This window comes from Rousettus aegyptiacus, unplaced genomic scaffold, assembly GCF_014176215.1.
Source record: "Rousettus aegyptiacus isolate mRouAeg1 unplaced genomic scaffold, mRouAeg1.p scaffold_m13_p_13, whole genome shotgun sequence".
Lineage (NCBI taxonomy): Eukaryota > Metazoa > Chordata > Mammalia > Chiroptera > Pteropodidae > Rousettus > Rousettus aegyptiacus.
This window is the reverse complement of record NW_023416288.1, coordinates 70,991,079-71,009,980: the sequence shown is the minus strand read 5'-3', so window position 1 is coordinate 71,009,980 and position 18,902 is coordinate 70,991,079. Positions and strand designations below refer to the sequence as shown.

General features: G+C 34.1%; 1 protein-coding gene across 2 annotated transcripts in view; it reads left to right on the top strand.

Annotated features, from left to right (window-relative positions):
- The window catches only part of CFTR (CF transmembrane conductance regulator), a 150,655-nt gene that overhangs the window by 90,801 nt on the left and 40,952 nt on the right, over nt 1-18,902 (top strand). For both annotated transcript variants that reach the window (XM_036230999.1, XM_036230998.1), the window contains exons 16-21: nt 1,633-1,670; nt 2,132-2,382; nt 5,844-5,923; nt 10,665-10,815; nt 11,731-11,958; nt 14,690-14,790. In XM_036230999.1, coding sequence (XP_036086892.1) covers nt 1,633-1,670; nt 2,132-2,382; nt 5,844-5,923; nt 10,665-10,815; nt 11,731-11,958; nt 14,690-14,790 — 849 coding nt within the window. The remainder of the gene's footprint in view (nt 1-1,632; nt 1,671-2,131; nt 2,383-5,843; nt 5,924-10,664; nt 10,816-11,730; nt 11,959-14,689; nt 14,791-18,902) is intronic.

The window sequence follows — 18,902 nt, the reverse complement described above, 5'->3', positions numbered from 1 at the left end:
AATGTTTCTATATGCCCCAAGGAATTTTACTAAAGGCATTGTGTGAACGCTTGCATAGTTTTTGTTTCACTTGATAAAAGCAGTTTGGATTGGAAGTTTCATGTCTTCGTCTACAAATAGTCTCTATCCACTAGCGCCAGGACATAACTTTATATTACATGGATTAGACAAGTTCTTTGGAAAACTGCTTTGGTTATTGTTCCTTAGTAAATATTATAAAATATATATTTTGGGGATTTATTCACATCTAGATTATGTTGGTGGTGACAGCGTTGTTCATGCTCTTTTAATTAGAACAAAGTGTGACAATAGTGGCCAAAGAGTGACTCAGAAATACACTCATATCTAGGTTCTTGAGTAATTTGATTAGTCTTAGGAAATAGGAAAACATTTGTACAGGAACAAAGACTTTTGACATAGATTATTGCCTAGTTTCTTGTCATTTTGAATTTACTTGAATTTTAAGGAAACAAGGAGACTTTGTTTGTTTTTTACTAATATGGTGCATGAAGGCTATGTATACAATGAAGAAAAGTAGGAAAGTAAGAATGATACCGTTAGATTTTTCATCTTTATACTCCTATCTATATGTGAATTTAACTAAAATTGATATACCTCTTTCAAGTAAAGTATAAGACTTCATAATGTAATTTCCCAATTAATGTTAAATGTTCGTAATATGTTTTTATATACTGCTATTAAATACTTAAGATAAATTTGAATATGAGTTAAGACATAGATTTCTTATGCCAAGCATATTTGTTTCTTCCCTATTTATTTTTGTCATGTGTTAATTTTCAAATTATTTTACTCACGATTTCTTGTTTTGTTTTTTTTTCCTATTTGAATTTTTGATACAGTTATTATTGGGAAAAATGTGTAATTTCAATTATTTCTCTGTTATAATTTTGATGGCATCAACAGAATATTGTTTCACCACAGGGTTTAGAAGACTAGAAAGCCAAATTGAAATAGAATAGAGTACAGATCATTTAAATATCAAAGGAACTAAAAAAAAATCATGATAGTTAAAAAAAATGTTTTGTATAGTTATGATGTAAGACATTTGTTCCTCAGCCAAAAGTTTCTACCTGAGAAAGCCCAAATAGTACCAATAGTGTATGTTTTAACTTGAGTGCACCTTATCTTTATTCATAAACTGAAGTTTTGTCCTGTGAAGACTTTTAACTGATTTTCATAAATATTAACCTCATCTCTTCCAATAATTAGTTGGTCTCATAGATATTAGTCCCTCATAATCATTGCATGACAAGGAAAGTTATCTGCCAACAGGCTGATTTTCATCTCATCATAAGAAACAAAGTTTATTTCAAACATTTAAGTATAATCTTAGTTCTCTTGTGGGGTTTAATGAATAGTTTCTGTTGAATGAAGAAAATAAATAACAAAGTATTCAATTCAGTGAAATTTAAATTCCATTAACTTAACATGTTCTCACCACAAATAATGGTTCTTAAAACTTTTATTGCAGCTGCTGGACCCAGGGAAGCAAAAAAAAAGGAAAGAAAATTGTGTATATTTTGATGTTGGTTATGGTAGAATTAGAGGAGGGTGTGGAAAGAACAGGTAAAAAAGCTGGAAAAAAATCAAGTGTGTATTGTTCCATTCCAGGTGGCGGTTTCTTTGGTTGTGTTGTGGCTACTTAGAGGGTGAGTATTCCATGTCCTATTGTGGATTGTATTTTGTTTTCTGTTGATTATGTGGGTCTTATTGTAACATCCACTGCCTTTCATTTCCTCACAATATTATAGTAGTGGAAAATTAAATTATTTTGTTTAAACTTGGAAGCATGTGCAGTTCCTGCAGCTCTTTGCTAGTTTCTAAAGGATTTAGTTGTGCTTAGTTTCCATAAATCTAATGAAAAATATTTAAAACAACATTATACATTAGTATTTTTTCTGAGTACTTAATAAAGTTCATTTTTATCTCTTTTAGTGGTGAAAATTTGAATCTGCTTTCTTGCAGTAGTAAATCCTTGAGGTTAAAAACATAAGGTCTACTAATGAAATACGTTGTGTTTCTTTAGACACAACTTCAGTTTCATTTACATATATTGAAAATTCAGTTGGAAAGTTTGGTGGCTAAATAACAATTTCCCTTTGCTTTACAGAACACCTCTTCAAGACAAAGGGAATAGCACTAAGAGTACAAGTAACAGCTACGCAGTGATCATCACCAGCACCAGCTCCTATTATGTTTTTTACATTTATGTAGGAGTAGCCGACACTTTGCTGGTCCTGGGAGTCTTCCGAGGTTTACCACTGGTGCATACTCTGATCACAGTATCGAAAATTTTACATCACAAGATGTTACATTCTGTTCTTCATGCACCTATGTCAACTCTCAACACATTGAAAGCAGGTACCTGATTGGGTAAACAAAGTGAAACTGCTGATCCACCATCCAAAGGGTTGATAAAGGGTACAGGCTTTCAGTTGTAAGATGAATGAGGCCTAAGGATTAAATATGTAACATGTCACTGTAATTGACAACACTCTATTGTAATGTAATTCAATATGCTTAAATGTTATCAAAAAAAAAAAAGAAGAAGAGAAAAGGTAGATATGAGAGGTGATGGATGTGTTAACTCGATGGGAAGAATACTTATACAATACATATATCAAATAATCACATTGTTCACTTTAAACATTTTACAATTTTTTTGTCAGTTATACATCAATAAAAATAAAGTCACAAAAAGTATGAATAGTGAAATAAAGGGATCAAACATTTAAAAAAACTAAGGACCATAAGGTACATTGAAAGTAATCAATTTCATTACCACCTCTTTAGATAAATTCAAATTTGAAGTTTAATAAGGAATTCTCCCAAGTTCTATTCTTAGAGGAGTCTGCCAAGCACTTACTTTGTGTAGCACTAAGCCAAGGGCTGGTATGAAAAGGTGAATGAGACACAGTTTTCTTCCTAGAAGAACTCGCAGACAAGGGAGAGGTGTTAGACCCAGAAGCATTTGATTATAAAGCAAAGAATAAATTTCAAGATTGAGATTTTTAGATGATTTGTATCTATAAATCTCAAGATATGAAATATCCATCAATTTTTTCTGGCTAACAAAATTTCAGTGTTAGTATTCAGGAAGATCTATAAAATTATTCTGAAGCCCTTGTGTGTCACTAAAGCCTTGTCTCATTTGAATGTACTCATCACCACTATCTGTTATAGAGCTAAGAAATTTTAGACCTAAAAGGGAATGTCAGATTACCTTGATCCAATGATTTCATTTTTTATGGAAAAACTGAGACCCAGAGAAGGTAGAGGATTTGTCCAAGTTTCCAGCCATCAGAAATGGGCAATAAGGCATAATGGAAAAAACATGGGCATTGTTTGAGGCCTGGCTTGTCCCCATAGAGTGATGATCATGGGCAAGTTATGGGTCTGAGCCCTGAAAAATAGGGATCTCAGTGGGTCATTGTGAGGACAGAACAAGGCAATCTACTTGCCCATTACATAAACAACATGAAATAGATGTCAGTTCCCCGCTGTCACTCCCTCTTAAAGGGCACCGTTCCCACCGTGGCATACTTGCCATTCTCATCTTTACATTCGGAGCTCCTCTCCCTTAAGTGCTGCTCACACTTGGTTCTGAACCTTCTCTCTTCCACATTTAAATGGTTACCATTCATTTCATTTTCTCAGTCATCTTACTTTCCAAACTTTAACCCACTTTGTAGGATGATTCTAAAACATTTGATTTTACATTTCTCCTTATTTATCCTCCTGAGAACTGAAATAGCGAGATGATCTTATAATATCTAGATGTCCTTTTCCTACCCCTACCTGCATCCCCAATTTCTGTATGTAAAAATGATGTTTTCTTTTAAAAACCATTGCTATTACTGATTTATGATTCATTTGTTTTCATTATGTTGACTACATATTCTCTGCTGTACTTGGTAGCAACCAGTGTTTCTTTGCCTTGTGTATTCTTTAGTTTCAGATGTGCCCTTCTGCAATTGTTTATTGACTTTGATTTTCTCTAATTTTGCTATTTAAATAACCTTAAGGCACACAGACACATAGTGGTGCTCAGTAAAGTATTTTGAATGAATTAAAATGTGAGTGCATATTTTAAGAGGACACTACTATTTAAAATGTAATAAGTACCACCAGAATGATATTTTTTTTTTTTTGCCAAAGTGAACTTTTGTTTTCTGAACAGTATAAATACCATAGGTAAATTTTTTCCATTTTTGGTTAATTTATGGAAAGATATACAGGTTCGTTTAAATGTGCTAAAGGAAATATTATTGATTAAGATTAAGAGATAGTAATCTTAATAAATCTTCATTGAATGATTTCTACATATAATGCTTTTTACTGAGGGCTATGAGTGAAAAAATAAATGTGGCATGGTCCTACTGAGCTCCAGCAGTTTACAATCTAGCAAAAGAGATGTGACATGTATTCAAGCGACTGTGATATAAGACATGGATATAGTCATTAAAACACAAGAGGTGCTGACAAGATGTATAAGGGGTATTAAGTGTGTCCAGAGGAGGAAGGGATTAATCTGAGCTGGTGCAGACTTTGAGACTTTCTTGCAGGAGAGGCATTTGAGTTGGGCCAGGAAGGAGACTAGATGTTGACAAGTAGAGATGAGGGGAAAGGGTTTTCATGCAGAGGGAACCACATGGGAAAGGCAGGGAGGTAGGAGAGTGTAGAGTGTATTTAAAGAGTAAACCAAGAAGGGAATTTAGTTACAAAATTAGTCACGGGGATGTAAAGTACAACACGGGGGATATAGTCAACAATATTGTAATAACTATGTATGATGTCAAATGGGTACTAGTATGATTGTGATCACTTTGTAAAATATATAAATGTCTAATCACTGTTGTATACTTGAAATTACTATTGTATGTCAACTATAATTAAAAATAAGTTTTAAAAAAAGACTAAACCAATTTGACTGAAGCAGAATGTTTGAGTAGAGGAAGCTTGTATTAGGTGGGTGGCTTAAGGCCAAATCATGTAAGGAATTAAATATTAAACTAAGAATTTTGGACTTTATCCTTCAGTTAATGGGGGGCAGAAGGGGGGAGGTAAATGATAAGATTCAATATCACGTTGTTTGTACATTATATCTGATTATATGTTTCACTACCCCCAGACAATGAATTCCTTTAGAGCAGGGGGCATGGCCTATTTCACCTCTGTTATTTCAGTGCCTAGCATTGTGCCTGGCACATAGTGGACACTTCATATATAACTCTTTTTCATTGAAGGAAAAAATGATAAGACCTATAAATGTGAGTCTGGACTTTAGAAGACAGGATAAAGCTTAGATTGCCAATGAAGAGGGCAGAAAAAGAAAACATGGCAAAGGAGGTTCATATACTGGCCAGTAGGGAGTGGGGACAGCCACAGGTTCTGCGGAGGAATGTCAGACAGGTGTGGAGGTCAGAGAAGGAGAGGGAGAGCTACTCTGTGTGGACAGCAGGTGAAGGGAATGATGAGAGCCCACCCAGTAAATTATTAAACTCAGACTTGCAGGTGTGAGACTAATAGGATGAGTGCCTGTTTCTGACATAATTTGTGGTAGGGGCTCTTTTAAAAACATTAGTTTTTGCCTGAATCTTACAATATTTTACAAAAGTTTAAAAGTGGGAGATGGTAACTCGAACACAGTTACTTAGAATCTTTGTACAATGCTAAAATTTTGTAAGTCCTTATTTATCTGATTATTTGCTAATTCTTGTTTGAGTTATGAATGCTTCTGCTGTGATTCAAATATATCAAATATTGGTATGTCTTTTTAAGATTACTAGTTTCTGAGGAGTTTATCTTCTTTTATATTATAGGTGGAATTCTTAATAGATTTTCCAAAGATATAGCAATTTTGGATGATCTGCTGCCTCTTACCATATTTGACTTCATTCAGGTTTGTAAAAATAAGTATTATTAAGTATCTTTGCATTTGTTTATACTTTAAAGAATAATTGAAAATAGAAATAAATGAGTTTTTGCTTATTTTTTATTTGATTGAGAGTTGAAATGCTATCCTATTGTATGAATTTTGTTAATATCAAAGTCTTCAAAGAAGACATGATTTTAGTAAATTTAGCGATAAGTGAGAGCCCTTTACCTCATCCAAACCCAAGGCAATTCCATATTTAGATATAATAACTATCTACTTGGGAGTGATTTGAGAGGTTTAACAGATCATCTTCCTCCAAATTACTGTCCACAAAGTATGACATTTTTGACATTGGCATCATGATTTGATGGAAGTCACCTACCTCCAAGGGCCCATGTTAAAATGAAGATTGATCCTTGGTGCACTACATTTCCATATGAACACTTTGATACTCATTTTCTAGCAACCTTACGGTAAGGACCATAACGAAGGACAGAAGTGCAAATAAGTTTTCATGAAAGTAAGAGGGGAAGAAAAATTCAAGACTAGAGAGGACTATTCCTGGGTGATAGATCTGAAGAGGTCTCTAGGGCAGCCTGGCTCTGAGCATGTGTCTCTGGGGCAGGATGGACTGGTGGTGAGAGTGAAGAAGAAAAGGAGGTCATGGAGGTGAAGGTGAGCTAGGGAACACTGCATTAGGACTCCATAAATGACAGAACTTAAGGAGTAATGTGAATTAATCTCTTTGGCTATTGGACTAGGTTTGAAAACAGCTTCCTGTCTGGCTAGGTCAAGCCCCAAAGAGCAAATGCCACAGTCTCAATGATCTCCTTGGAGAGATGGTTGGAACAGAATGCAGTCCATCTTAGGATGAGTCATTCTGTTCTCCCACCTACTTTCACACCCAATAGCAATACTATCCCCAATAGCAATACTTTGAAAGAACCTATGCAACAAAATAAGGCCTACTACATTTGTGTGTATACACAACTGATTTTGTCAGGTGCAGAAAAACCAGACTGTCAGTTTGCCTCATCTGAAATGATTGGCACAATCAACTGTATTAACTGTTCCAAGTGAACTGTAGCATTCTTGATTTCCTTCAGTTGTTCTGTTTAGGGATATAACTCAGCAACAGCTGCTGGGATTCTGTAACCAATGCTTTGAGTTCATGCATTTGAAGGAGTATTTCTCATATCTTTCTTTAAATGCTGGACATTTGTTCCTCTTTCCAGCAGTGCAAAGGACTGGTCTCAAATATAATGTTATTAGATCAGGTACAAACTGGAGCATGGATATCTTGACATGACTGCAAAAGGATTCATGATCATTTTTTTTTTATTTATTTTACTTTGGTCGTCTACTGAGTATTTTCTGAATCAGTGTAAGGCTCATTTAAAAAATTTCCTGGGAGAGTTGATTTTTAAATATTTATTTTATAAATTAACACTTTTTGACCCATGTGATGGCTCTCAAATCCTTTCTCTCATGGCAATTTGAATAGTTTCTACTCAAGTTCTAATATTTGGGGAGTTCATTAGTTACTGCTCCATAAGTGTTTGGGCAGGGGTCTTTTAATTTCCCGATTTTATTTCTAGGAGGGTCCCACCATAAGGAAGCATAATATATAACAATCAAATAAAGTAAAAGTCTGATTAATTTCAATTTATTCAAAATTCATCACAGGTGCTTCTTTAAACTGTGAGCTCCTCTGTTATACTTAGTTACGTTCTGCTTAATGGAGTTTAATTCTAATCACAACATTTCAGGAAAGAATTTCTATACATAGTAAAGCATACCTATAAATTTCTTTTCAAAAAATTAATTTCTATTTACTCTGTTTTCTAACATTTGATGATGTCCTGGCAAATTTCCTTACTGGTTTGAAATGTCACATAATAAAAATGAAAGATTCAGGTACTATTCTATAGATACCACTACTATTTTACTTTAACAAGATACTGAATCCCTGAGGGTCTTAGTTTTCTAATCTGTAAAATGAAGAAGATAAATCTGACTATGGTCACTTTCGGTATTAAAGTTATTTGTTTGGCATACTGGAAGTGAACCATACATAACAAATTTGAACTTAAAGCAAAACAGAGAAAAACTGTGTTCTAGCTCCTACTTAACTCTGTGTTTGGGTGAATGATTTTTTATTTTATTTTTTTCATGAAATGGAAGCCTACATATCTAAAATACTGAAATCTCTCAAGCCTCAATATCTTAGGTCTTTTTTGATTTTTTTCTGTATTCTCCAAATATACAGTTACACATTGAGTCCTGCTACTTTGATCTCTACTGTGTCTTTTTGTCCCTATTATTTCTATTAATCCCATTAATCCCTTGCTTAAAATTCTCAAGGACTCAACTATCATTTATGAATTCCAAATCTGGTATTCATTGTATGGTTTTAAATAGGTATTAATTTATTTATCTATTAATAAATTAATTAACTTACCGATTTCAAAGTGATCCTTTATTCTTATAGTTAGCTCTGGTTTCACAGGCAGCGCTATATGACCTTCAGAACCAGGAATGCTTTTGCGCTGCTTTTGGTGGGGGAAATGTGCTGCCTACTTTCTAGGGGCAAAAGAGGATGGTGCCTTATAGGTTTTGTAATCTGTCAATTTGTTTTTCTCCTGATGAAGTTTAAGATTTGTGTAAGTAAGAATGGGAGTTAGAAATCTGTGCTCACATTTTCACTTTGTACTGAAGTCCCTCTAGTTATTTCGTTGTCCTCTCACTAATATGCTTGGCCTGAAATGACTTGTTTCTTACCCATCATAAATTAGGAACTAGGACAGAATTTAAGGGTTTTGTGTGTGTATGTGTGTGTGTAATTAAAATATCAGATATATTAAACTAGTACCTTTAGTTTTGCACACAGTGCTAAATTATTAGCTTCTGACTTCAGTGCCTACAGATGGCCTTTTATGGAACAAAAAGAGTTATTTTCCTCAGTACTGAGGCTTGTTTTTCACTTATTTTCCAGTTTGGGCTATGTTCTAGATGATTATTTTTGTGAATGTTTCGTTACTTCCAGATGTACCCACCTTCTCCATTCTCCTCTGACCCAGTGTGATATCTGGATAGTTGACTACTCAAATCTGTAATAAAAATAGCAGAAATCGAATGAACACAGTACCGTTTACAGGTGTCAACAGCAAACAAAGGTCCCATTCCTAATGGAGCAGTGGAACGTTTCTGTGTTACCAATACAACAGCATTTGCCTTTCAGACATACTGGTATTTATAGTATGATGACCCATTTAAATTAAATCATGTTACCTAGTTAATCATGCTTATAGCTCAATTTTTCTCTTTTTTCCCTAAATAAAAAAATATATCCTTGGTTAAAAAACTATAGTTTCCCATTAATAAAGTCTCTTCGTGGACATTCAGGACTTTCTCATTGTACTGGTGGCACTTTTAGGGCAAGGACGGAATAGGGAAGACTTTCCTTAGATTATCAAATCACATATGTACCTAATCCAGTGTCTGGCACTGTAAAGGTCTATCTGAATATTTGTTGTATGACAGAGGGGCTGGTAGTGCAGAATGATGATTGGAGGTGTAGAGATGGGTTCCTTAGAAAAGTGTCATTGAGATATTATCATGTGAAGTATTAGATGAAAATAACAACCTATTTAAAGAAGATGTATGAGCTCTTATCTACACCCCCAGCTTCTCTCTCATCTGCCAAAACATTCTGTATGTCACTTCATCCTCTGGAAAATGAACGTGTCACCATAGAAATTGGTGGAGAATTGACTTACCGATTATTATATTGGATATTATAATATATTTATTTTTAACTCTTGCTGTGACAGTTTATTTCTGGTTTATTTAAATGGGTTGTTGTGGAGCAATTGTTAGCAGACTTTTTTTTTCTTTTTAAAATGTGGATTTAGTGTCATGTGGAAATATAGACTTTAAGCCTTTTAACTTGATCCTGAAGAACAGATAAGTGGTGAGCTCGTTTCTGTGCCTGCCAACAGGGCTCTGGTTTTTTGGTGGATAATGTGAAGTGATATCTCTAATGGATAGTCTGGACTGAAGTACAACATTCTTTTTGACAACATGAGAGAAAAAAATGTCTAATTTCAAATTAAATCAGCCATACCCCCCAAATGGTTTTTAAACCTCTCGAGGTTATCTCCAGTTATTTTTTAAGGGACAGGAACAGAATTTAGGGGAAGGAGCATAATATTTATTAAATATAATTTTTTTAGCACCTTAAACATGAGGAAATTAGGTTCAGAGAAGTTAAATAGCTTGCTCAAATGGCCAAGACTACCTTCAAACCAGATCTTTCTGATTCAAAAAACTCAAAGATGAATGCACAATTTTCAGAAACTGTCTAAGCAAAATAAATGCTAAAATTTTACATTCATATTAAAATTGTGATAAAAGTTTATTTTAAAAGAGGACCAGACTAGAAAAAATTTCACCCTTTAAAATTTATTTGTCATTCAACACTTTGAAGTGCATGGGAAAGGAGAATATTCTGAGATCCAAGATCACCATGTTTTCAAAACTTCAAAGTGTTATTAAGAGGGCACTAAACAATTTTTTGTATGTTCATAGAACTTATAAAAAATGTACTTTGAAGTGACAGACTTTCTAGTAGGAAGGTACTTGCCGCCTATTGAGAATTGAATAGAGCGTAAAGAGCTTACTTAGAAATATATTGCTGACATACCTTGTCCACTTTGCAATGTGAAAATGTTTACTCATCAATATATTCTCTTTGATTCTACAGTTGGTATTAATTGTGATTGGAGCTATAGCAGTGGTCTCGGTTTTACAGCCCTACATCTTCCTAGCAACAGTGCCAGTGATTGCTGCTTTTATCCTATTGAGAGGCTACTTCCTCCACACCTCCCAGCAACTCAAACAACTGGAATCTGAAGGTGCGATGCTGACTGTGCAATGATCACCTTGGAAAATATCCACAAGAACTATTTGTGATTCTCCATTGTTAATCTATTTTTCCAAAATTTTTTTTCTTGCTTTTAAACTTTTCCATTATATAACAGTAACTTTTAAAAAGTGTGTGTGTGTGTGTATGTATATATATATATGAAAAAGCAAATTACAAAGTACTCACAGATTGTTTTTGTTAATTAAGACCATCTGAGTTCATTTTGGTTTTAAAACAACTGTATAGAGTCTTACCAGGGTTTGTATATAGGATATTCATTTATAATTTACTTATATTAATTAAATTTTAAAATAATAGTGCTGCAATTACTAAAGGTTTGTCTGGGTTCCCAAACAATACTGGACAAAATTCTTCCCTCAGGCTTGTTTCAGACGCCCTACCTGTCTCTCCTCTGGCCTTCCTTTTTGTGCTTCGAACGCTACGTTAGCTGTTTGGGAAGCACGCTTTTCAGTAACCGCCTTGGCGGGGGTACATTTTCAGGGGATAAATTTCCCATGTGTTTCTTTGAAGGTTACTTGCTAAATTAAGTCATGTAAACTTTCTTAATAGAAGCCTTTAATAAGTTGTCTCAGCAGTGATTCATTTAGGAGTAGCCAGAAAAACAATGCCCAGTGGTAGCCAAGAAACATGAATAAATAATGGCAGTGATTTTATAATAAGTTCCCATCCACAGCAGCCAAGTAAAAAAGGAGGATAACTCATTTAAAAAATGACAAATTGCATCTCTTTCAAGTATGGCACCAGAATGAAAACCTCCTTAACTAATGACATTTATGGCTGTTTGATTACTCCTTTAAGCTAATCTTTATCAGATACTCAGTAATAAGAATTTGTGCTGTATATTTATATGATTTGCATTGTTTTCTGTGGGAATATTTCACAGGCAGGAGTCCAATTTTCACTCATCTGGTTACAAGCTTAAAAGGACTGTGGACACTTCGTGCCTTTGGACGTCAGCCTTACTTTGAAACTCTGTTCCACAAAGCTCTGAATTTACATACAGCCAACTGGTTCTTGTACCTGTCAACACTGCGCTGGTTCCAAATGAGAATCGAAATAATTTTTGTCATCTTCTTCATTGCTGTTACCTTCATTTCCATTTTAACAACAGGTACTATGAACTTGTTAACTATTTATCTAAACATTTCATTTAAAATTCTGTCAACCAATAAAACGCTACATTCTTATAGATTAAAAATTTTAGCTATCTTTAAACAGATTTGGGGAGAGTTTGTTATTAAACATTTGTTGTTTCATTGTTGAACTAATAATTTCCTTGAATTTTATTTCTATTGTTTTATTGTTGAACTAATGATTTATTTGAATTAGAGCAGTCTATAGTATTATCCCTGCTTTACGGTTTAAAAAACAGACAAATGGAATGTCAGGTAAGATACCAATACTGTGATTGAAAAAAAAAATCATCTTTTGACTCATATTGGTAAAGAATTAAAAAATAATCGGTCTTTCTAATAACGAGCTCTCTGAAGCGGGGAAAAGAAATATTTGCATTTACACACAGACAAATACAAAATTCACTGTTAAGTTTTGTTCTTTTAATTCACTACCAATTGGTAAAACCTGTTATCCTAGAATTTTGCATGACAAAAAACTGCCATAGATGTGAAATGTTAGGTAAAAGTGCTATATTTTTCAAATACAAATGTGCTGAATTTAGGCCCTTGGGTAAAAACACAAAATATTTCTTCATAAGTAAAATAAAAATCTGTATAGATAAATGAGCTCTTCTATTTTAAGATTTTGAATTACTGAACTACATGAAGTGATGAACTGCATATGTGACAATGGAAAAGGGCCCAGCAAATGCCAGTCTGGATTGTTTGGTCATAAGAACAGAGTCCCATCGAATCAAAATGAGGCACAAGTTGGAGAGTTACAGGAGTGCCCTTAGGAGCCCACGCTGGGCCTCTAGACCAAGTGGAATAGGCCTTGAGGCCAGATGCTGGCTGGCCTTGGTTCTTTTCTCTCTATAGCTGCTTCATTCATTTCTCTCTTTGAAGACTGGTTTTCCTGCTGTACGAGGGCTGTGCCACAGTGGTTTTGTGTCCTCTCCATTCAGTCCCACTGAATTAACAGCAGAGTTTCTTCGTCCAGTTACAACATCCCGGGGAGAACAGAAGATAGGCTAATTTGGGCTCAGAGGTCCACTTACAGTCCGTACAGCTGCAGTGAGGGTTGTAGGTTTCCCACGCTCGTTGTTCTCATCTATGGCAGTGAAAAATGTCTCTATATAAGGAATCTAAGTGAGCAGGTGAGTGAACCCTTAGCAGTACAGTAAGTAATTTTTAGGCAACGTTTTTTAAAAATAAAATTTCTTTTTAGGTCCAGAATTTAAATTTTTTTTCCTTTAAGTTATTTGAAACAGAATCAAAGAGGGCTGGATTACATGATTAAATATTTGTTAATAATTAATTCAAACCAATATATCATAAACTATACCATAATGGTTAAGGATCTGATTGAGGCCTGGTTTACCAAGGTTGATAGTCAAAGCATTTAACAATCAGTATAGTTTGGGATCTATCAATCAAATCAGATGCGTAGCCAGAGTGGATGTTAGCCGTACAGCTGATATCAAGATCATCAGCTATATTAACTTGTATACATTAACTTCTCTGAGGCTCTCATTTTCCCCATGTGTAAATAGACATAATAATAGTACCTATCCCATAGGTTTGTGGTGAGTATTAAATGTGATAATTTGTGTAAAACACTTATAGTGTAGTACCTGGTCCATAATAAATACACAGAAGGCTTACACTGACTATTGTTGTTATTGCTGTTAAGCTTTACCTTACTCTTCTCTTAATCTTCAGAATGAGTAATGTCTTAGGACCCTGAATAAATCTTGCCTATTTAAAATAAATGATTTAGTGCTAAAAGCACATACGGATTATGGTTTATCTTCTGTTAGGGAAACGTGGAAGCAAATAGGTCAATTATTTCTTGGAAGTAATAGGTCAATTATTTCTTCCAATTTTGGAACCCTATGACAATTTTATCATGCATAATAGATTTAAGGACTGACTCTCAATTGAGACTTGATAACCTAAAATTATAAAAATTTAAGAAAATTTTTATGAGAAAATTTTATGGCCATAAATACTGAATATTTATGAATTTTAATGAGTGGTTCTCTCCAGCCCTGAAAAACTACTTATTCTAATTAAACACTTAGTATTGTTCTTCCTGGGTGACCTAGTGTTTTCTATTTTGTTGTTGTTGTTGTTATTGTTGTTTTAACAGAAAATGGTAGACTTTTCTTTCCAAATGGCAGACCCATAAGTTTTGACTTCCCCGTGAAACTCTGAAGTCCACTTTCTTCCCAACAGCATCTGATGAGCAGAAATAGTCCTCTTCATAAAGGCATGAAGCACATCTAAACATCTTGGGGTGCTGCTTACACCTTTTCTCCGCTTTTGACTTCATAGAGGAGCTCATCAATACACAGGGCTTTTTCCCCATTGTCTATTGTAGTCTTTGAGGGTATTATTATTACTTACAGAATAATAGTAGATAAACGTGGTATCTACCCAATACCAACAGCCCCTTCAAAACCTCAAGCATTTGAAAAAGGGCAACTCTTTCCTAATCTTCAATCACTCTTTGATTTAAAACATTAGTTGAATACTTACTATATTCAGGGCATTATTACCAGTAGTAGATACTATGGTGAACTGATAAAGGATGGTTAAAACTGACACAAAGTTGAAATGTAACTTTAAATGACATATGCCCCAGGAGAGGTATAAATCAAGGGATTCACAGAAGAGAGAAATAACAAAGTTTGTTTATTGTTTATATCTCTTTTCCACCTATAGGTGAAGGAGAAGGAACAGTTGGTATTATTCTAACTTTAGCCATGAATATCATGAGTACATTGCAATGGGCTGTAAATTCCAGCATAGATGTGGATAGCTTGGTAAGTAATTATTATTTTTAAAAAATTTTATGAAAAAATTTAGACAAATCAGAAAGTATAGGTAATAACATAAAGGATAACTAGGTATCCAACCCTCAGCTTAAGAAATAAAACATTTCAGATAAAATGAAGGCTACTATGCATTTCTCATTAAACTCTTATCTCTTCTCTCCTTCTCATAGCTAGCCACAGTCAAGATCTAGTGCTACAGTGAACATCCTTGCACATTCTCCTTGTCCAGGATTTTTCTAGGACAGATATTCAAGAGTGATATTGCTGGGTCATAGAATTCACATGTTCAGCTTTACTAGATGTTCGTAAATCTCTTGTATCAATTTATATTCCCATCAAGAGAGTATAAGAATTCTCATAGCTTCATAGCTATGATATGCAACACTTGATATTGTTAGGCTTTTTAATTTTGGCAATCTGATAGATGTGAAGTGATTACTTAGGAGATAGGGCAGCTTAATACATATTTATTGGCCTTTGAGTTTACCCTTCTGTTAATTGCTTATTCATGTTGATTGCCCATTTTTAAATAGACTAGGGTTTTGTCTTAATTGATTTGTAGGAGTTTATGAATTCTGTATCAGTTGTCAGTTCTATAAATTTCAAACATAGTGTCCCAGTCAGTGGCTTGGCTTTTAATGAAAAGATTTTAAATTCAATGAAGTAAAATTTATTAATATTTTTAGGTTTCATGCCTTTTGTATCTTATTTAAGAAATTCTTCTCTATCTTGGGTTTTCAAATTTATAAGCATTACATTTTTAATATTCTTATTTTTAGAATTTCCACAATCTTTAGTGATAGATCCTTTCTCATTCTTAAAGTATTTATCATTGCTTTCTCTCTTTTTCCTTGATCAGTATTGACACACATTTGTGTATTTATTGGTGTATACAAAGACCATATTTTGTTTTTTTGTTTCTCTTGTTTCCCTAGAATGTGATGCCTTCAGTCATGTTTATGAGCTTAACATTGTGTCAGGGGCACAAATCCCATGGCAGATAAAGGAAGAGATAAAAGAACCAATGCAGATTTCCCATTTTTATTTAAAAAACAAATACATAATTTTCAATCAGACTATGTAGTCTGTCTGGATGGCTTAATAATCAACTTTTATTGGTCTATCTCGAGAACTATATTTGAAATTAGTCATCCATTATTGTACTGGTGGAGGGTCGAGAAATTCATGTTGAGAATGACTGTATTATTCCAGCCCAAGTTCCTTTTCCCGTTCTCTGAGAGAACACACACATTCTCAAACCACACACATTCATTAGTGGTGGCATTTGTGTAATCAATTCCTGTTAAAACAAATATCATTATAAAAATACCTCTAAGAAAAAACACCTAAACCTTTTAAGGCCCTCTTTTGCTCATGTCCTAATATGTTATTTAACCATATATTTCCATAAGGTATTTCTATTTCTCTAGTTTTTTCACATGGGCATCCTGGGCTTGGTGACCTGTGCTTTGACATTGTATCTTTCATCCTCTGATATAAAAGGATCTTTGTAAATAACTATTATGTTATAATGTAGTCTATGAAAAGTGTCAATATTTGCATTTGATCTCATTTTGAAAAGTCATGTTCTTTTGTTTGAATATCAAAATGATCATGTTAGCTTTCATTTCCCTGCCAAATAACACAGTGGTCTTTTCTGGGCCTTTTTAAGCATTTATGTAGGTATTAATTCCATCATATTGCTTTCATCCATGCAATTGCTAAAGTTGTAGAGTAATTTTTAAATTTTCACCTAGCATATGTTGAAAGTAGGAGGAGAGATAGCTCTGTCCTAAAATTTCACATTCGAATGATTTTAACAATAAAGCTCCTTTTGACCTCTGAAGTAAAAACTCAACATGTTCTCATTTTACTTTTCTGATTTGTTAACTGAATTTAGACCTGAGTTTAAGATGCAGTAAACAGTGTTTTGTTTGACACATGCTTTTAGTTTTTCAGTGCTGGGCTACTGATTTTAAAAAATCGTTAAACTTGGAAAGAAATTTCATTTCCCTAAGCAGCCTAGATCAGACATGGACAAGAGTCAAATGTCAACAGAACTATGAAATTTTAAAAATGGCACTTTGACTTTTACTGCTCATCCATCGCTTATACCCAGGTGCCTGGCTTTCATTAGCTTTCAACCAGTAAAGGTAATATTTGAATGATAACACTTTCTCATTGCTACCTCTAGCACTTGAAACTAGCCAACAAAGCTTTTATTATATTTTCCTAATAAATTCTTCACCTTATTCCCTGAGAGAGTTCTTTCCCACCTTTTGTCTCTTCTCAGGTCCTCCAATAATTCCACTTCCTGCACTTTCAGCTACACACTTCATAGGAAAAAAAAAAAAAAAGATGCAACCAGAAATAATTCCTTCATTTCTCTCCACCAGTTGTACCACCCTACTGCATCTCTACTCATATGCTTCTCTGTGTCTTTCCTCTGTGTCTTTGCTCTTATAAAAAGGCCAGTAATATGCAATTAACCCGTCTTTGTGGGATCTTTCTCTCTAGCTTAAAGCTACCATCTCTTGATCTCTAGCTTTTATCCTATTTCATTGATCTGTTTACAGCAAAATTTCTCAAAAGAGTACCTGTTTCCATTTTCTCTTCCTCATTTCTTCCATAGCCTACTTCATTTTATCTCCATCGCCCCCCATAACTCATTACCAATATCTTGCCAGAGAGCCAATGTCACTGTCTCCCTCAATCTCTCAGCAATATGTATGCCATGAACAAATCTTTCTTCTTGGGATATTTCTCTCATTTTCATGACACTACTTCCACCTGGTTTTCCTGCTACTTTTCTGGTTCTACCTTACTCCTCTTTCTGGTCCTGGTTCTTTTTACAGATCTCTACCTTTCAGCTACATCCCAGCCCTATTCTATCTACACTCTCTCTAGCTGTTTTTATCTAACTCACTGTTTCAAAAACCATCTCTTAATGAACCACACATCCATATCTGTAGTTTAGACCACTCTCCAGCTCTCTAAACACATATATAACTACTAATTTGACACCTCCATGTATTCATAAAACACAGTGACAGAATGTCTTCCTGTATACTTGGCATTTTAGGCCATAAGTTCTTGTCCAGAATCTCTTCAAAATACAGCTGAGATATCAAGAGACCATTAAAAGTTCTCTTGATATCTATTAATGGTCTCTTGATATCTACTAATGGTCTCTTGATATCTACTAATTTGTCTAACTTTATGTAGCAAGTTGGAAAAAAATCATCTGAACATTGTCACCTTATGAATAATATACAGCAGGTTCTCAAATAACATTATTTCATTTAATATTCATTTAATATCATTTTGTTATAACATTAATGAGGTGCCGTAGGAACTTAAACTCTTGTTTATATTAATTAGCCTATGGTAAAATTGGTTTCATTATACATCATTCGTTTAAAGTTATAGAACTAATGATGATGTTAAGTGAAGACTTACTGTAGTTTAATAGATTGCGAATTACCTCAGAAATTATTAAAAAATAGTAAAATTATCATAGACTCTAATTTAATAATTCCCACTATAAGTCCCAATTTCCAGTTAGTTCAATTGATATCACAATATTTTAAAAACTGTTATTTCTAATTCATTCTTTGTTTTAACATGAATTGTATATATGTCTCTCTATTCATTTCAGTTGTATATCTCATATCATTCTGTAAATGGTTTGAAAAGATAAGTGTTAGGTTCTTTTAACACCAAGATTTCTGCCTCAAGGAATGAATGGAATTTAAATAAACAAATAAGAGCTAAAGAGTTTAAAGGTGATGATTCAGATTAGCAGTATCAAGCCTCCTGGTGATTGACACCTTGCCCACACTCATAGTTGCATTGTTTGAATGAGGCAGTTGACGGTTTATGTCTTTTCAGGGCTGTCTACCATATAGTGAACTTGACTAAAAGATCTGAGCATGTGAATATTATCCTGCTTCCTTAATTCTCCAACAGCATCAGGAGATAAACTGTCCCTGTTGTATTGTGTGTTCCTGATTACTCAAAAGGAGGGAAGCCACCAGATGAGCAGGGAAGATAGTGCATTTGCAGGGCTCATGTTTAGAGTTCAGTTGATGGAGCTCCAG